This window comes from Onychomys torridus, chromosome 23 (assembly GCF_903995425.1).
Source record: "Onychomys torridus chromosome 23, mOncTor1.1, whole genome shotgun sequence".
Lineage (NCBI taxonomy): Eukaryota > Metazoa > Chordata > Mammalia > Rodentia > Cricetidae > Onychomys > Onychomys torridus.
Genome location: NC_050465.1, coordinates 18323593 through 18342247, shown reverse-complemented (window position 1 = coordinate 18342247; position 18655 = coordinate 18323593). Strand labels below are relative to the sequence as shown.

At 40.2% G+C, this 18655-nt stretch overlaps 1 protein-coding gene across 1 annotated transcript in view; it reads left to right on the top strand.

The window, feature by feature from the left end:
- Fbxl17 (F-box and leucine rich repeat protein 17) overlaps positions 1-18655 on the top strand; it is a 458141-nt gene that overhangs the window by 6585 nt on the left and 432901 nt on the right. The window contains exons 2-3 of the mRNA XM_036173142.1: positions 8190-8312; positions 11287-11544. Coding sequence (XP_036029035.1) covers positions 8190-8312; positions 11287-11544 — 381 coding nt within the window. The remainder of the gene's footprint in view (positions 1-8189; positions 8313-11286; positions 11545-18655) is intronic.

Below are 18655 nucleotides of genomic sequence, written 5' to 3'. Positions count from 1 at the left end.
TCCAAAGAAGAACCAATTGTCCCAACTATTTGGCTTTCAAATGTAATGGGAGGGATTTGTTTTTAGGAAACTCTTGTCAGAGTCAGTAAGACTAGGATAGTGCTCCTGCTGTGATTTACCCAGAGGTCTGAATTAGTTTGGAACAGTAAGTAGAAACCATTTGCCAGTTAAAGGCAGAGGATTTGGTGGGAAACAACCAAATGCACACCAAGGGAAACTCACATCATGCTGTCTTGAAGATGGAGTTCCACTTGCAGGAGTGGGAAAGGGGCCAGAAATGGACAGGTAGAGCGTGGAGGTGAGAGAAGCATGCAGGCATAAGCTTTCCACACGTCCTGACTTCCTTTAAAACTGTGCCCGTACGAGGGGCTGGCGGAAAGGACTGCTCAAGGTGAATTGAGGAACTGGCTAAGCTAATTAGTCCAGGAATTCTCGCACTTAGGGCCAGAGGCCAAAGGATTACAGGTTGGAGACCGACCCTGTCTCAAATAAGGAAACAAAAGACAACCTTGGCTGAGCCTTGAACATCCATTGCTAGCACATACACAGATGGAGAGGCAGGTTAGAGAGTGGTGAACAAACTTTCCAAGACACTGAAACAGCTGTCCAGACACGGGGATTTCCCAGAAGCCATGCTACAGGACAGCAGCGGCCCAGACTCCTGCACTATAGAGAACAGAGATTCCAGAAGGAGCAGACAAGTTGAAGACAAAAAGGCTCAAAGTCTGGTCCTGTTACTTTTACCGGATTACCTGAAGTACTTAGTTTTGAATAGTTTTGAGATATGTAGAGAGTATAAAGAATGTGAGTCAGACTGAGGGAAAGAAAGCAGGTAGGAGAAACTGACTCTCAGTGGCTCCAAATAGACCCTGCAAAGACTCAAAAGGACCCTTGTAAGCAATGGATACAATAGGATAATGCAGATAAATAAAAGAACGAAAGGAAATGTTCAGATAATTAGGAGAATATTGGCACATTGACTTAACCGGTAGAAAATCTCAGTAATGAAAGAGAAGTTATGAAATCTTACTCTTTGATGTAAATAGAAATTGTTTAATTTATCTTTAGAATACTAATATTAAAAGTACGTGGTTACTAGCCCAAATTTTACTTTTAGATTTTCTTTGATTTATTGTATTTAACATCATGGCATCTGGATTAAATGACCTTTTTTAACTTCTGTTTTATTTATGTGTCTCTGTGTGTGCCATGTGTGTGCAGGTGCCTGTGGAGGTCAGAAAAGGGTCTTGGGTCTACCAGAGCTGGAAACTGAACCCTGGTCCTCTGGAGGAGCAGCAAGGGCTGGTCCTCTCCAGCCTCCGAATATTTTATTCCCTTGCAGAACAGATAGTTTTAGTTCTTTTCCTTGCTTCGTTTGGCCCGACCAGAAGCTCCTGTGGAATGTTTCATAGAAGTGGTAATGTCCATCCTTGTCTTGTTCCTGGTCTCTGGGAACAGTCTTCAGCTCAGATGTTACATTGCTTTATGGGTGGGGTGTGGTGATGTACAGCTCATTTCAAGTTGAAAAAGCACTCTTATTTCTAGATTGTAGACTCTTTTAATCAAGAAATGGTGTTATTTTGCTAAGTCTTTTCTTGCATCAGTTGGGACAATTACTTTCTTTTAAACTTCGATCTTATTGGTCTGGCATGTTACATGGATCTTTTTCTCTCATGTTGGCCCATCCTTACTTTCTTCCAATAAATCTCACTTGCCCATGGTCTGTATGATCTTTTTACTCTGTTGCTGGATTTAATTTTTAAAATCAGTCTTTATTTATTTATTTTCAGTGTATGGGTGTTTTGTTTCCATGCATGTCTGTATCACATGCATGTCTGGAGCGCTCATAGTCCATGGACCGGAGTTATATATAGATGGTTGTGAACTGCCATGGAGGTGTTACGAATTAAACCTGGCCTCCATTGGGAGAACACTAGATCTTAACTCTTGAACCACCTCCTCCAGCCCCATAGTTCGTTACTTTTTGAAAAGATTCTTTTTCACCTATATTCACTTTAGTCTATACATCTTAGTCAATACATTTTTCCAAAAAAAAATTATTGTTTTTCATTTGTCTTTGGTATCATAATGCTGGCCTCATTGAATGAGTTAGGAAGTCTTCTGTTACTCTATTTATAGAAGAATTTAAGAAAGGTCTTTTAAATCAGCTTTTCAGCCTACTATCTCTGAAGTCATTTAGTTACTCTGACTCAAATGTCCTTTGTTATCAACATGTCACAGACCCTACAAAGCCAACAGTAGGCTCTAAATGGTTACCTTTTTATCTGGCCTCTTTGAAGGGGTTGTGTTTGTAACGAGTTTGAATTTCATCCTGAGTGAATCTGAGCTATTAAGTCCCCGTGCAGGAGTGCAGGAGTGCACGGCTCCTTTTCTCTCTCCTGTCAGCTATGGTGTGACTCAGTCCCAGATTTCCTTCTGTTTCTGTGATTTCTACTTTTTATGAACATTCGCTGATGACACATCTCTGGGTTCATTAACTTTCGTCCTTTTTCTCTTTTTACCGTGCTGAGTCTTCAACTCTGGGCTTCACATATACTAGGCCTGTGTTGTGTTTAACTACCTAGGCTCATCCCAAGCTCTTTGTTCATGGTTTTTCTGGCTCTTGGGGTATATATACTTTGGTTGTTGATGTGTCTTCAGCTCCTTCATGTGCAGTTTCCCATGACTTTTTTGTTGATGGGTCTTCCTGTCTGTGTCTCATTTATGAACACAAATATTTTCACCTAGCTTATATTTGACTGTGTGTTAGTTACATTTGAAGTTGGCAGTGTGACTATTGCAGTGTGGCAGTTCTGAGAATTAGATTTTCTCCCTTTTAGGATACATTGTTGCTGCTTGTGCCTGCCATTTTTGTTTGTTTGTTTTTGTTTTTGTGGTTTTTTTTTTTTTTTTTTTTTCCCAGATATGGTTTCTTTATGTAGCTTTAGAGGCCTGTCCTGGATGTCGCTCTGTAGACCAGGCTGGCCTGAACTCACAGAGATCCACCTGTCTCTGCCTCCTGAGTGCTGGGATTAAAGGCGTGAGCCACCACTACCTGGCCTATTGTGGACTTTTCCAAACTAGTTCTCGAGATCACTGTTTCGTGTTGTGTGTAGCCCCTGAAGGCCTCTGCTCAGGTAGTCATTTAGTAGTCATTTGACAGAGATGCCTTCATGTTGAAACTTGGCTACCTCCTTTTCTTGGTTAAAATGAACCACTTTCTAGTTTATAAAATTTTAATAGAATTGATGCTGACAGTTTTGTCAGTTTTTTTGAGGGAATAGACTTTTGGATTGAACTTTTCTGACATATTTTTGCTAACAGTCTTGTGTGTCTGAATAACCATTCATCAAGGAAGACATCACAGAAATATTGGAAATATTGGGAATTGAAGGAAATGAAAACCAGTGCAGAAAACATTATGGGATATAGCTAAAGTAGATTAGAAGGGATTTATAGCCTTAAGTGTATGAGTGTTATAACGTGGGTTTCATGAACATTGCCTGGGGCCAGGCAAATCTGCTGCCAGGTTTTATAAAATTGTGTTGGCATGCAACCTTAGAAAATGTGTGTGCAGGGCTCTGTGCCAGTGAAGCTTTCTTTTGTGGATTGGAGATGGAGTTTCTGCCAGAGACGTAGATCTGGGCTGCTGTGTAGTTTTGTGTGGCTGAGATTATGTTCATGATGAATTTTGTTTTAAACAGTGGCTCCACAGGATCTTTGGTTAGAAACATGTTCCTTTTGGAGGTTCAGGATTCTGCATAGCTGAAGCTCCAGCACAGAGGCAGCATGTGGGACTGAGCAGTAGGGATACAGGAGAAGAGAGAAAGAAAAGCAAGGGATAAACGCACACTTTCTGGCAGAGGCACATTTCTGAGTCCCCTGGCTGGAAAGAGGATGGCCTTTTCAGCATTGTGTTCTGTGCAGGTCTGCACAGAAACCACTCTCCTCTCCATGCAGGAGAATAGAAGGTGCCGGCAGAGACGACAAACAAGCCGAAAACTTGTCCCAGTTTCTGGTCCTTCTTATAGTTCTGCTTCCCTCTGCACTCTGCCCATTACTAACTTTTAGTCTTGAGGAAATTACTCTTACTATGCTATCAACAGGTTTTGTGTGTGTTTTTTCCCTAGTCACATATGCTTTTATTTTTTCTCTTTTTCCTTTTCATTTTTCTTTATTAAGAAAACTTCTACTCACTCCAATGTTATCCACAGACCCCCCTCCTCCCTCCTCCCACCCCCCAGCCCTCTTTCCCAAGCCACCCTGCATCCCTACATCCCCCAAATTGAGGTCTCCCATGGGGAGTCAGCAGAGCCCAGCACACTGAGCCTAGGCAGGTCCAAGCCCCTTCTCACTGCACCAAGGCTGTGCAAGGTGTTACACCACAGGCACCGGATTCCAGAAGCCTGCTCATAGACCAGGGGCAGATCCCTATCCCCCTGCCTGGGTGCCCCCAAACAGTTTGAGTCAAACAACCGTCTTCCATATCCAGAGGGCCTAGTCCAGTCCCATGGGGGCTCCACAGCCACCAGTCCACAGTTCATGGGCTTCCACTAGTGTGGCTTTTCATTTCTGTACATCCTCCCATCATGATCTCGGCGTCCCTCACCTGCAGTATCTCTCCTCTGTCTAAGCAATTGGATTCCTAGAGCTCAGCCTGGTCCCTGGCTGTGGATCTCTGCATCTGCCTCTATCAGTCACTGGACAAAGGCTCTATGATGACAGCTAGGTTATTTGCTAGACCATTCACCAGCGTAGACCAGTCCAGGCACCCTCTGGACCACTGCCAGCCGACCAAGGTGGGGTCAGTCTTGTGGATTCCTGAGAGCCTCCCAAGTACCCTACCTCTTCCTATTCCCATGATGTCCTCATCTATCATGGTATCTTCCTCCCTGCCCTCCCACTCTGTCCCTGTTCCAGCTTGACCCTCCCATTTCCCTATGTTCTCATCCCCCACTCCTCACCCTCTGCCCTCCTCCCCCAGCCCACTAATGTAGATCTCATCCACTTCTCCTTCACAGGATCATCCATGTGTCCCTCCTAGGGTCTTTCCCTGTTAGCTAGCCTCTCTGGAGTTATGGATTGCAGTCTGGCTATCCCTTCTCTCCCATTTAGTATCCACTTATGAGTGAGTACATACTATGTTTGTCCTTCTGAGTCTGGGTTATCTCACTCAAGATGATATTTTCTAGATCCATCCATTTGCCTGAAAATTTCATGATATCATTGTTTTTTTCTGCTGAGTAGTACTCCATTGTGTATATGTGGCATATTTTCTTTATCCATTCTTCAGTTGAGGGGCATCTGGGTTGTTTCCAGGTTCTTGCTATTATGAATAGTGCTGATATGAACATAGTTGAGCATGTGTCCTTGTGGTAAGATTGAACATTCCAGCCGGGCAGTGGTGGCGCACGCCTGTAATCCCAGCACTCAGGAGGCAGAGGGAGGTTGATCTCTATGAGTTCAAGGCCAGCTTGATCTACAGAGCTAGTCCAGGACAGGCTCCAAAGGTACAGAGAAACCCTATCTCGAAAAACAAAACAAAAACAAACAAACAAAAAGATTGAGCTTTCCTTGGGTAATGCCCAAGAGTGGTATAACTGGGTCTTGAGGGAGACTTATTCCCAATTTTCTGAGAAAGCACCATACTGATTTCCAGAGTGGCTGTACAAGCTTGCATTCCCACCAGTAGTGGAGGAGAGTTCCCCTTTCTCCACATCCTCTCCACCATAAGCTGTCTCCAGTGTTTTTGATCTTAGCCTTTCTGACAGGTGTAAGATGGTATCTCAGAGTTGTTTTGATTTGCATTTCCCTGATGACTAAGGACGTTGAGCAGTTCCTTAAATGCCTTTCAGCCATTTGAGATTCTTCTGTTGAGAATTCTCTGTTAAGCTCTGTAGCCCATTTTTTAATTGGATTGTTTAGTATTTTGATGTCTAGCTTTTTGAGTTCTTTGTATATTTTGGAGATCTCTGTCAGATGTGGGGTTGCTGAAGATCTTTTCTCATTCTGTAGGCTGTCATTTTGTCTTGTTGACCGTGTCCTTTGCTCTACAAAAACTTCTCAGTTTAAGGAGGTCCCATTTATTAATTGTTGTTTACAGTGTCTGTGCTACTGGTGTTATATTTAGGAAGTGGTCTCCTCAACAGGTTTTATTAACAATCTTGTGCCTCTGACTTCATCAAGGAAGACATCACAGGAATACTGGAAATATTTTGATTTGAGGGAAATGAAAACCAATACAGAAAACATTATGGGATATGATAAAGCAGATTAGAAGGAATTTAGTTTGTCAGTACATTTTTACTTTTAAGTAGCAAAGGCAAGAGCCTAGCTTACTCCACTTTGTTAGTATTGGAGGAGGCACATTCATCAGATCCTTTTATGCATATATTTGTGCTTTCCATTACACCTTTTGTGGAACACACAATGCTTGTTACAGCTACAGTAGTGATTTTCCCCAGGCTCAAGGTTTAGATGTAGTAGTATAGCTTGGAGACTACAACTCTTGGTTGCAGAGAGGTAAGTTAATGAGACAGAGCTATGGCAGAAACAGTATATTAACTTCTTACCCTGTTTCAGACAACAGTGTGTAAATTGCCTGTGCTTTCCAATTCTCACAATTAGCCTCCTAGATAAATGTTATATTATTCCCATTTTAAGAATGAGGTACAAAGAGGTTAGGTAGTTTGCCTAAGGCTATATCCATAATAAATGATTCAAGCCTAAAGATAAGGGACGTGTGTTAAAAGTTTGTGCAACAACATTCACTTCTGTGAAAATGTTTACATATGAGCCAAAGTGGAGATCAGTGAGACAAACCCTTTAGATAGTGCTCACTCAGGCTCCAACAATATTATGCTTTGTTTGTTTCAACTTTCCAACTTTAAAAAAAGTTTCAATGAACATAAAAGCATATTTTAGATAGATTTCTCATAAGTACCAGAATAAAAAAGACAATGAAACTATCAATATAATCATAATATAAAAAGTAAAAACTAATTTCCTTTATATGTCTAACATCTGTTCGGGTGTCCATTTTTCTCGATTGTCTCAGAAGTGTTTCTCATAATTGGTTCAGCTCAATTACCTCCATACCTTTATTTCTTGATGGGTCTCCACATCTTCAAAGATCTTCCTGGATCCTAACCCTGGCTCCAGCAGTCCTTGCCCGATATAACGTTAACTTCTTTTAAAGTAAGTTTGCAATTTGAAGTAGTTGTGTGTGTGGTTTTTTTTTTTTTTTGAGCTGAGAACAGAACCCAGGGCCTTGCGCTTTCTAGGCAAGCGCTCTACCACTGAGCTGAATCCCCAGCCCTGTATTTTTATTACAGTATTTAGGATGTACAGTGTGTATTATATGGAATGGTTTTAGATTTATAGAAAAAGTACGAAGGTAGTACAGAGGTCCCTCTCCACTCTGTACCCAGTTTGTCTCCCTTGACTTCATTGTTTGATTCCTGAAGTACATTTGTCAAGACTGTGGTGCCAGCATTGGTGTATTGCTAGTAATTGCAAATGTTTATTTTGATTTGATCAGTTTCTTTGCTAATCTTCTCTGTTTTTTTGTCCAGAATCCAGTTCAGGATTTACACTTGTAGTTGTTTCTGCTTGAACTTTTCTGGACTATAATAGTTTCTCAGTCATTCCTTGTTTTTTCATGACCTTGAAGTTTTGAAGTCTCAAGCAGGTATTTTGTGGAATGTTCAGCATTAGCTGTATCTCTCAGCATTAGACAGGCGTTGGGAGTCTCTAGGAGGTACCACAAGGTACAGTTCATCCGTTATGGTTTATTTCTGTTTTCTTTAAATTGTGTCCAAAAGTTCCTATGCTCCCAAGGTCAGGCAAAAACTTCAGAGGACTCTTCCTAGTCTTTCCTGTTCTGTAAGGTTAGGCATTTTTCCCTAGGTTGTTGATTTATCCTTGTAATGTTTTACTCTAAGGAAACCGAAAGATACAGACTCTTGAATCATTCTGTTTTCTTCCCTTCCTCTCCTTCCTGACAGATAGCGCCAGTTCCTGGCCCTGTGTCATTACCCTTTTGCTCTGCAGGACAGTCTCTGACTGACTTTGGTGGTGTCCACTTGTATTCAGTATTCATCCATATTGGCCTTAAGCCTGTAAGTTTGTCCTATTGCTATTCCTTGGAAAACATTTAGCACATGCATGGTTGCTTTTGTAATCCACAGATATTTTCCAATCTGTCCCTGGATGAACGTTGCCTTTCTGCATCATTGGTCTGCAAGTACTGGCGTGACCTTTGTTTGGATTTCCAGTTCTGGAAGCAGCTGGATCTTAGCAGTCGTCAGCAGGTATGGAATTGAATTCTATTAAGAGCCTTATTTGCCCTACTCAGTTGAATAAACATCTTTATTCTCTTTTCAAATGACTGCAGTCTACAGTGGTTTGCTTTCTTTTTAAAAAAAAAGTTCTAAAAAACTTAATCTCACACACACACACACACACACATACACACACACACACGGTGTGTAGATAAGTTCAAGCGAAAGCTACATTCTGTGGTGTAAAAGATAGTTTCTAACGCAGACTGGTAGCTGTGAGCCTTCTCTCTGTCGTAATCGTTTGCATCTCCCTTTATGATCATCATTTCAAAGCTGTGAACCTTTTCACTTAGGGAGGTCACATCTGAATAGTGTAATGGTAGAGAGTGTTGGCACACAGGCATCTGCCCCAGTGCCGTGTGCTGGTCCACAGCTTTAGACAGAAGAATCCATCCCTCTCTCCTCAACTTGAGCAGGAGACACTGAGATTCCATGTTTTATGGATAAAGAAACGGAAGTAAACTGGGCTAAAGTAACTCTTTGAAAACAAACAAACAAACAAACAACTGTTGGCAGTTTTCCAAGTTTCCAATTGTTCAGTTGCTCAGTATACTTACATGGTGGCCTAGATTAAGAAAACAGATGGAATTTATCGTGCTGATTGCAGACAGTTTATTAGAGTTCTTGGGTTCATTCTGTAAATGGTAGTTGGTATTTGGCATTAGAAATGTATGAAAACATCCAATAAAGATATGATCTTATTGGAATCATAAACTGCTCTAAATCTCTCATGATATTTACCATTGGTGCACTGGGAAGTATCTGATGACAGGTTTCCTTAAAAAAGAAGCGGATCTGTAACATTTGCTAATTATGAGGGTATGAATAACCCTACCATGCCTTATTTCAGGCTGCTCCTGTCTGCTGTCAAGTGCAGATTACGAGGATGTGCACGTAGTAGGCTTTTGTGAGTTGGTCTAAGAAAGTGCTGACACACCACTGGTAGTTTGTTTATGAACCACACTTTCTAAGCAGATTTAAGCAAGTTCCAGAGCTTTCATAATAAGCCTTTCTGTCTTTCCTCCTCGCTGATAGGAGGCTACAGAGCTAGTTGGTTCCTTGCTTGGGTTCTGAACTGTGTGTACAGCAGGAGTGCTGCTCTTCTCTCCAGGCTCACACTGAGTGCTTCCACACGGCTTCCAGCAGACACACACAGAGCTCTCCCTCACAGCGCACTCAGTGTTTAGTCTACTCTGTCTCGTTTTCTCTTTCCTTATTTTTATCGAAAGACCTTGAATAACAGTAACTCTGATTGCTCTTTAAATGTGGTGATTGGGCTGGGAACATGCATAGTTGGCATTTTATTTTATATATATATAGCCATGTGAGTTTTTTTGCCAGATGAGTTATGTTTACTTGTATTTAGTATTGAATCTTATGAGTCAAGTTTTTTTTGTTTTTGTTTTTGTTTTTCTGTGTAGTTTTGGAGCCTTTCCTGGATCTTGCTCTGTAGCCCAGGCTGGCCTCAAACTCACAGAGATCCACCTGCCTCTGCCTCCCCAGTGCTGGGATTAAAGGTGTGTGCCACCACCACCCGGCATGAGTCAAGTTTTTTTGGACAAAGACAGCTTTATAGCCTTTGATGTTTTGCTACACAGTGATGCATTTTCTCATCTGTGAATTTATTACCCTGAGTTGGTATTCTGCTAGCAGTAAACTTGCATTTTATATACTGTACTACCATCTGATATCAAGTGTAAACATTCAGTTCATGGGGCTGGGAATGTAGCTCACTGGTAGAGTGCTTGCCTACTATGTGCAAGGACCTATGGTCAGTTCTTAGCACCAAAACAAAACAAAACAAACCCCTTAAAACACACCAAACTAAACCAGAAACCAGTATGTGTATCATACTGATTTATATGTAATAATTGCTTAGTTATAAAACCTTTAAAATCTCAGTGTAGATTTGTCTGTAGATTTTGGTGAGCTTGAAGGTTTAATTAAAGTGAGCCCTCCAAATGATTGATTTTTAGGGTTTTAATGAAAAGTACCATGCATATTCTCCTTGTGTTCTGATACTGCTCCTAGAACCAAATCCATGGAGATCATTGCACACTAACAGCCAGTTACTATAGACCTCTTGTGCCCAGGAGCTAGTGCAGACCTCTTAGGTTAAGGTCCTGTAACCCTGCCTCCCTCACATGCCACTTGCAGACACTAGGAGTCAGTCACTCTACAGTAAACAGGTGCAAGCTCAGGTGCCCCATCTATCACCTCGGCCTTGGTAAGTACCTGCAACTGTCCAGTGAGCTCAGGAAAAGATTCTACTTATATTTTCTAATTTATAATTAAGGATACAACCAGGAAGGTTACAAGTCGCCATAGGGATAGTTGGTCTTAAGCACTTCTGTGTTGATTATTAACTCTATGCTGAAGAGTTCTTACAACCTCATCTCCAGCAAACCTTTCTTGCCCTCCTCGGGGCTAGAGGGATGGCAGATCTACTCTCTGGTCACCTATTTAGTGTTTGTTTTTCTCACTGGAGTTTGAACCCAGGGCTTCTTTCATGCCAGGGGAGCATTCTCCACTGAACTATGTCTCTAGCGCTACCCGGTAGTCTTTATGGTCACCACACTTGGCCTGGAAGCTGCCAAGGATCTCCACTCTCAGTCACCTCTTCACTGTGTTCAGGAAGAGCAAGTGACCCCGACACTCAGAAAGTCCCAAGGGTTTTAGGAAATTGTACCAGAAACTGGGAACAAAGGAAAAGTTCGTGTGTGTGTGTGTGTGTGTGTGTGTGTGTGTGTGTGTGTGTGTGTAATTTATTATTATTATTAATATCATTATTATTCCATAATTCTTGATAAACTTTAAAAGAAAGTTTTTCTTTTAATTGTGTTTTTCATGCTATAATACAATTATTACTGACTGGTATAAATTGTACAGAGTAGCTTTCCACTTTCAGCAAAGTTTAATTTTATTATATCTTTTTCTCTCATAGGTTACTGATGAATTATTGGAAAAAATTGCATCCAGAAGTCAGAATATAATTGAAATCAACATTTCTGATTGTCGCAGTATGTCTGATACTGGCGTATGTGTTTTAGCATTTAAGTGTCCTGGACTTCTTAGGTATACAGCCTACAGGTGTAAACAGCTTTCTGACACCTCTATTATTGCCGTTGCCTCCCACTGTCCTTTACTGCAGAAAGTCCATGTAGGCAACCAGGACAAACTTACTGATGAAGGACTCAAGCAGGTAAATACATGGCATTTGCTGAGCGCGTTCACGCACTAAGTCAACAACTGGCAGCCACAGCTGGAAAGGTTGTAGCATGACAAATGGTGACTCTTTGAGATACAGTGAGCCATCTTTTCTATGTAGGCAGGAAGAGACAGTCAGATGTGTTAATTTTGTTGTGTTTTACACCCAGTGCCTGATGTCTGTGACCAGCCATTTTATTAGCTCCTTTTTAAAATTTAATTTTTAAATTAAAAAAAAAATATTAATTTTTCTTTTTTTTTTAATTTATTTTTAAGTTGGTCTATACCAGATTTTGCTTTAAGTTACAATATTCAGTTTGGGTCTGAATAAGTTTTTAAAAGTTAACTTTTAATTTCCCTTTTATGTTATCAGATGGCATATTTTAAACTTGGTTTAAAATGCCAGTGTACCATAAATGGAAGATCAAATTGAAGAGTATAAAATAAGACAAAAATGGTAACTACATATATTTGGCTTAATAATTGGAATTAAATCAGCTCAGTATTACACTTCCTTCTTATACTGTTCCTTTTGGAATAGCAGTTAACATTTCTTGACAGAGTGGCTTACTCATTCACAAGGAAGCTCCTTAAGTTGAAGTCTTATATGTGATTGTTTTGAGAGTTGAGTATGAGGAGAACTTTGGAAGACTGGAGTCTACTGAGTGTGACCACTCACTGTGTTTATCAAGGATGTCACCAGCTTATAGGGAGCCTGTGTCATGTTATGAAGCAACACCTTTCCTTATTTTAATATTTTCTGATTCCTTTCTACTCTGGAAAGGTGAAGCATTTTATAGCATTCCTTCAATTATATTCATCTTTTCTGGAGAAATATACATTTTTATGGATGTAGTGTGATTTAGTGTTTAGCGGATTTTTTTCAGCGTTTCATATTTCACAGTGAAACATTTTTTAAAGGTCAGTGTATTAACAGCTGGATGATCTTCACGTATTTAAGTGTCATGAAACACAACAGGAGTCACATTTGTAGTCCACTGGGGATGCACTGAGTAATACTTGTGCAAAAGAATAAAATCATAGTTGTGGTTGCAGCAGAGGGGGATTGGCAAGTTTTGAAGGGGCAGAATATATTGTGACGATCAAATATTACAAACTTTACAGCTCTGAAACTGAGTATGTAATTCTACTCCATTATGTGAGTCATTTTATGAGTCTGTTAAGTTATGTTACTATTTGTTTTAGCTTTTTATGGTTTTTGAATTATGAAGAAGCATCATACAAGGCAGTATTCTGATTGAAATAGGAAAGCTGTTTGACTGTTTCCTCCATGCTTGTTCTTCCGTAGTCACATAGTGTTCTCATTGTAGTGTAGAGCACCATTTCCCCTCTTTAAAAACAGATTTATTTATTTATTATAAGTTCTGTCTGCGTGTGTGCCGCAGGCCAGAAGAGGGCGCCAGATCTCATTATACGTGGTTGTGAGCCTCCATGTGGTTGCTAGGAATTGAACTCAGGACCCCCGGAAGAACAGCCAGTGCTCTTAACTGCTGAGCTGTCTCTCCAGCCCGTTTTCCCAATCTTAACTGTGCTGTAGCAAGGTGTAGCAAATGTTGGGCTGTTTATTCGATTGCTGTGACTGGCAGAGTGCTGTTACTGGTAAAGTAGAAAGAGAATGGATTTTATGTATACATAAACAATTAAGATTTGATGTGCAGTGTACATTTGTTTCCTGTTTTATTCTATATTACTTTGTTAAATAAATGTTGCCCTTGACCCACCTAGTGAATTAATTTTATAACCTACTGATATTTGATAATTGTGCTGTGAAGTGTATTATGGTTTTAGTAAACCAGTACTTTTATAATGAGCTATTCATGATTAACGGTTTTCTGTGATTATTGTTCTTTGAACTCAGTAATTTAGCAGTTAATTGATTCTGTTGATTCACCCCTCACCCCCACTTCTGACAATAAACTGACAAGTGGTTCAGAAATGTACACATGCTTTTTATTGATAATGTCTTTGAATTGTCTTTCCTTCCTAAGTGCTACAATTTTGACTGGTTTCAGCAAACATGGAATGTATATACTTTCTGAGTTATTATTATTTTTTTTTTACAAGCACTTACTTAAAGCATTTCAATTTAAAGCTCTAACAGATCAAGACTAAGATATTTAAAGTATTGAATTCTGCTTGATAATGTTTCTCAGAGTATAGTGATGTACTTACAGTTTGGCTGTCCAGGAAAAAGTTTTCTTCTTTCATGTGTGTGCATGTGCGTGCATGTGTGCGTGTGTGTGCGTGTGTGTGTGTGTCTGTGTGTGTGCATGTGTGCACGTGTCGTGCCACAGTTTACATGTGGAGTCTAGAGGACACCTTGGAGTAGTTAGTTCTTTTTTTTTTTTTTTTAAAGATTTATTTATTTATTATGTATACAACATTCTGTGTGCATGTACACCCGCAGATCAGAAGGCAGCAGACCTTATTACAGATGGTTGTGAGCCACCATGTGGTTGCTGGGAATTGAACTCAGGACCTCTGGAAGAACAAAGCAGTGCTCTTAACTGCTGAGCCATCTCTCCAGCCCAGTTCTTTCTTTCTACCATGTTGGTGTAAGGGTTCAAACTCAGGTAGTCTGGTTAGTGGCTGGTGCCTGTACCCACTGGGTCATCTCACTTCCCTCCCCCTGCTTAAATTAATTTGTGTGTGTGTGTGTGTGTGTGTGTGTGTGTGCGCGCGCGCGCGCGCGCGCATGCGCGTGTGCACAAGCCATGGTGCACAGCTGGAGGTAAGAGGACACATTGTAGGAGTCAGCTCTAACCTTCTCTCTCATGGGTGCCAGAGATTGAATTTGGGCCCCCAGGCTGGCGGCGAGCGCCTTTACCTGCTGAGTTATCTTGCCAACACAAGTTGGGCTGTTTTGACTAAACGTTATCTTCTTTATAAAATATTATCTTTTGAATGTTGATATTTATATCTCCATAGAAGTCATGCCATATAATCTTATCAGTGGAACAATTTTACCAATATATTCTTTCTATCCTACTTGTAAGACTGTACTCATGAAACGGGGGGGGGGGGGAGAGGGGGAAAGAGCAATTTAATTAAGAGTAATAGGATATTTTAGTTTTCCTACTATTTTATCATATAGAATTTGTTTTTAAGGAAGTGATTGTTAATAGTCAAGTCATTAAATAAGTTTAAGAAATTATATCCATTGTTACTATCTTATGTGACAGTCACAACCTGGTTTGAGTTCATAGAACTCAGATATTTCTGAAAATAAGCCAGTGTAGATTTTCTACAAATTAAATCATCAGTAAATTTCAATCTGGTTGTGCTATGAATTTTTTAGTTTTCAAAAAATAGATATTTAGGCTAGAGATACAGCTCAGTGGTATGCTTAGGCTACACAAGGCCCTGGTTTTAGTCTCCAGCACTGCCCAAACAAACAAACAAACAAACAGAAACAATAAAAAAACCCACCAAAACCAATGCATGAGCAAAATATTTGGGCAGGCAGCTCTACATCTCTGTGGAAATGTCTAAAAACTGCCGGAGATGGCAGATGACCTAGGTCCCCATTGGAAACAAAAGAACCTCAGCAGTATGGGGGGATACATGGTCAGGAAACAACACATGCTAGTCTAGTCTGCAGAGTGAGCTCCAAGTCTGCCAGAACTACATCAGAAACAAAACCAATACCTCAAAAACAGAAACACAAAAAGGACAACTAAGAGTAGAAGGAATACAGCATTGTGGCTTAAAACACAACACAACACAACACAACACAACACAACACAACACAACACAAACAAAACAAAACAAAACAAAACAAAACCAATTTGTGTCCCAGTTTTTTTCTTGGCTGGCAATAGTCCTAAAGATAGCAATGCATTCCCAGTGTGTGTGGCACAGGTCCCTGGTCCAGAGGGGGTAGTGTAGATCTTACTTGCAAGTTACTCTGTGTGTGTGTGTGTGTGTGTGTGTGTGTGTGTAAGAGACAGAGACAGAGAGGTGTGTGTATGTGAGGGAGGGAGAGGGAGAGGGAGAGTGAGTGTGTTAGTTTTGCTTTTAAACGCGTTATTTCTGGAAACCTCTTTTGAAATCCTGGTTGCCAAAGCGGTAGATCCCAGGGACTGAAGGAGAGTCTACCTTCCCAAGTCACCATATTGTGTTATTCTACCTAATATTTGCTTATTGTTATTTCACGTGTGTGTGTGTGTGTGTGTGTGTGTGTGTGTGTGTTTCTGTCTGTCTGTCTGTCTGTCTGTCTGAGTGGGGGGTATACATGCATCACTGTGGAGACCAGAAGAGGGCGTTGGATCCCAGAACTGGATTTACTGGTGCCTGTGAGCTGTTTGCCATGGATGCTCATATCTGAACCCAAGGTCTCTACAGCAGTAGCAACTGATCTTAACCACTGAGCCATCTTTCTAACCCTTCTAATACCCAGTTTTGGACTAAAGTCACAAGACATGCAAGAATAAAAAATATGGTACCCTGAAAGATCTTAAAAAATGGACAGACTCTGTCCTTGAGGAAACCTGAGCAATGGACTTCTGAGATTAACTTTTAAAATCGGTTTTGTTTTTTTAAAATAGACACAAAAAGCTGAAGAAAATCACAAAGAACTAAAGGAAAACAAAAACTGTAAATAATAAGAAAATGGAAGAATACATATCTGTATATACACATGGCATCATAAATAGACTGTCTTTTAACAAGCTTAAAAATACTGAATTTTACAAAGTAGTTTCTGGCACCATGATGGAATGAATTGGAAACCTCACAGGAACGTTGTAAAATTGTCAAATATTTGGAAATTGAACAATATGCCCAGTGGCTCATAGGGGAAATCACAAAGGAATTTAGAAAGTACTGTGGAATGAGTGAGAGTAAACTACTGCACAGACAGATGTCCGAGAGTCGACACGTGCTCTACTACGAGGCTGGTGTACAGTTTCAGAGCTTACAGCCAACAGCGGCAGACCTCCAGTCATTAACCTCTGTGTCTAGCTGAAAGCACTTGTGAGTGGAGAGCACGCTTTCCCCAAGGCCAGCCAAAGGAAGAGAACAGCAATAATCAGTCATAAAACCAAGAACGAGACTATAGAAAAGCAAAACCCAAGCAAATTCTTTTCAATAAGCCATCAACTTGACAGAAATGGGTTGAGTAAGGGGCGGGGAGGGGCCAAGGAAGAGACTCAGATTACTAAATCCTAAGTAAAAGCGGCCATTGCTAGTGAACTACATAAAACGCAGTACAGGGAAAAAAAAGAGTGACTTCACAATCAACTTAGTCAGAAATGGAAAAATGCCCAGGAATAGAACTACAAACTGACTCAAGAACTAGAAAGTCTGCAGCCTTAAAATAAGTCATGAGATGGAATTGTTGGAGAATCAACTTTAACATTTAAAGGAAAATTAACACTAACCTCTTTTGATTCTTCCAAAAAGCTCGAGGCAGCTTATTCGTACATGTAACTAGCCAGCCATTTTTAACTAGTTAGTGGTCACAAAAACAACCGAAGAGCTGTCTAACGAGTTTGTAGCCGTCCTTAGCAAGGTTTCAGCAGAATCCAGCGGACTTTCCAAAAAGATCCTGTTATAAGCAAGTGTGATTGATCCCAGGAATCCAAGCATGATTCAGCATGGAAAAATGCATTAACATGAAAAGAAACGCTGCCTCTGTTTGCTGGTGACATGCTTTTGTGTTTAACCAAATTTTGGGTGGAGTACCAGGATTGAAATCTTGAAGGGAACCCAGACACTCTTCACAGTAGCGTCCACACCGTGCATCTCCTCTTTAACAAATGCTTTGGGTCTGTTCTGTAAAATTTGACGTGTTGGACTTTCACTTAGTTGAGAATATTTTCAAGTGATTCTTTCAAGTGTGGCTTTTTTCTTCTTTCCCTCCCTCCCCTCCCTCCCTCCCCCATGTGTTATTTAAAGAAACATTGCTTAATTTGTAAATATTTGGAAAATTCAAGGATGTTTCTGTTACTAGTTTTTAGTTTAATTGTGGTCTCACAACTGTGTAATTGCTTGTTTTTTTTTTTTTTTTTTTAAGCTTTGTTAAGCTGGCTTTTATGATCCAGAATTTAGTCTGTCTTGCTGAATAATCCTTGTGAACTTTCTAAGAATCTGTATTCTTGTCTTAAAATGATGAGATGGTCTATAGTAATCCATCTTACCCAGTCAAGTGATGATGTAGTTGAATTCAGTTCAGCTGTACCCTTGCTGTTTTTATTTTTTTGGGGTTTGTCTCGTCTGGTAGATCTGTTAATTTGGGACAGAAGGATGTTAATATTCCATAACCACCATATTGGATTTGTTTGTTTTTTCCTGTAGCTAGCTTTGGCTTCACACACTCTCACATTTCATGACTGGTTACATACTCTGTTGTTGATTATTGTGGCATCTTGATGTATTTGTCCCCTTTGTCATTATGTGTTTCCCGTGTCATTCCTGGTTAACTTCTTAAACTGAAGTTTGTACTGTCTGAAGTTATAGTTATTCCAAGTTTTGTTTTAAGTTTTAGTTGTGTTGTTTTTCTTACATTTCTGAATCATTACTTTGAAGTACTTCCTTTTTATCTCAACTTAAAATTCTCAGTATACAGTTTTTGCCTACTCAAGTCCTTTTAAAATTAATTGAAAATCTAATATGCTTCTAAGTTTTGTGAATGTACTATGCACATCTTAATAAATTTATTTGTTAACTTATTTATGTGTGTGCATAGAAGCATGAGTGTGGCCTCCTTCAGCTCCCGCCCACTATGTGGGTCCCAGGGATCAAACTCTGGTGGTGGGGTTTCATTGCAAATACCCTTCCCGAGCCATCTCTTTGGTCCCTATGTAAGTTTATAAAGAAGACCTTTAAAAGGAGCAGTTTTATAGTCAAAGCAAAGCTGTGAGGAATATGCAGAGATATCCTGCTTCCGTCCATCTGTGATGTCCTTCATTGCCCCTCACTGGGTTATTTATTAGAAGTGCTAAGCTGTCACTAACAATCATTGCTCTGCATCCAGACTCTGTGTTAGGGTTTACTGTTGTTACATAGTCTGAGCTTAGATACATGCTGTGCATTTTAAGATTATAATAACATTGTCACTGTTCTAAAAATCCTTATTGCTCTGC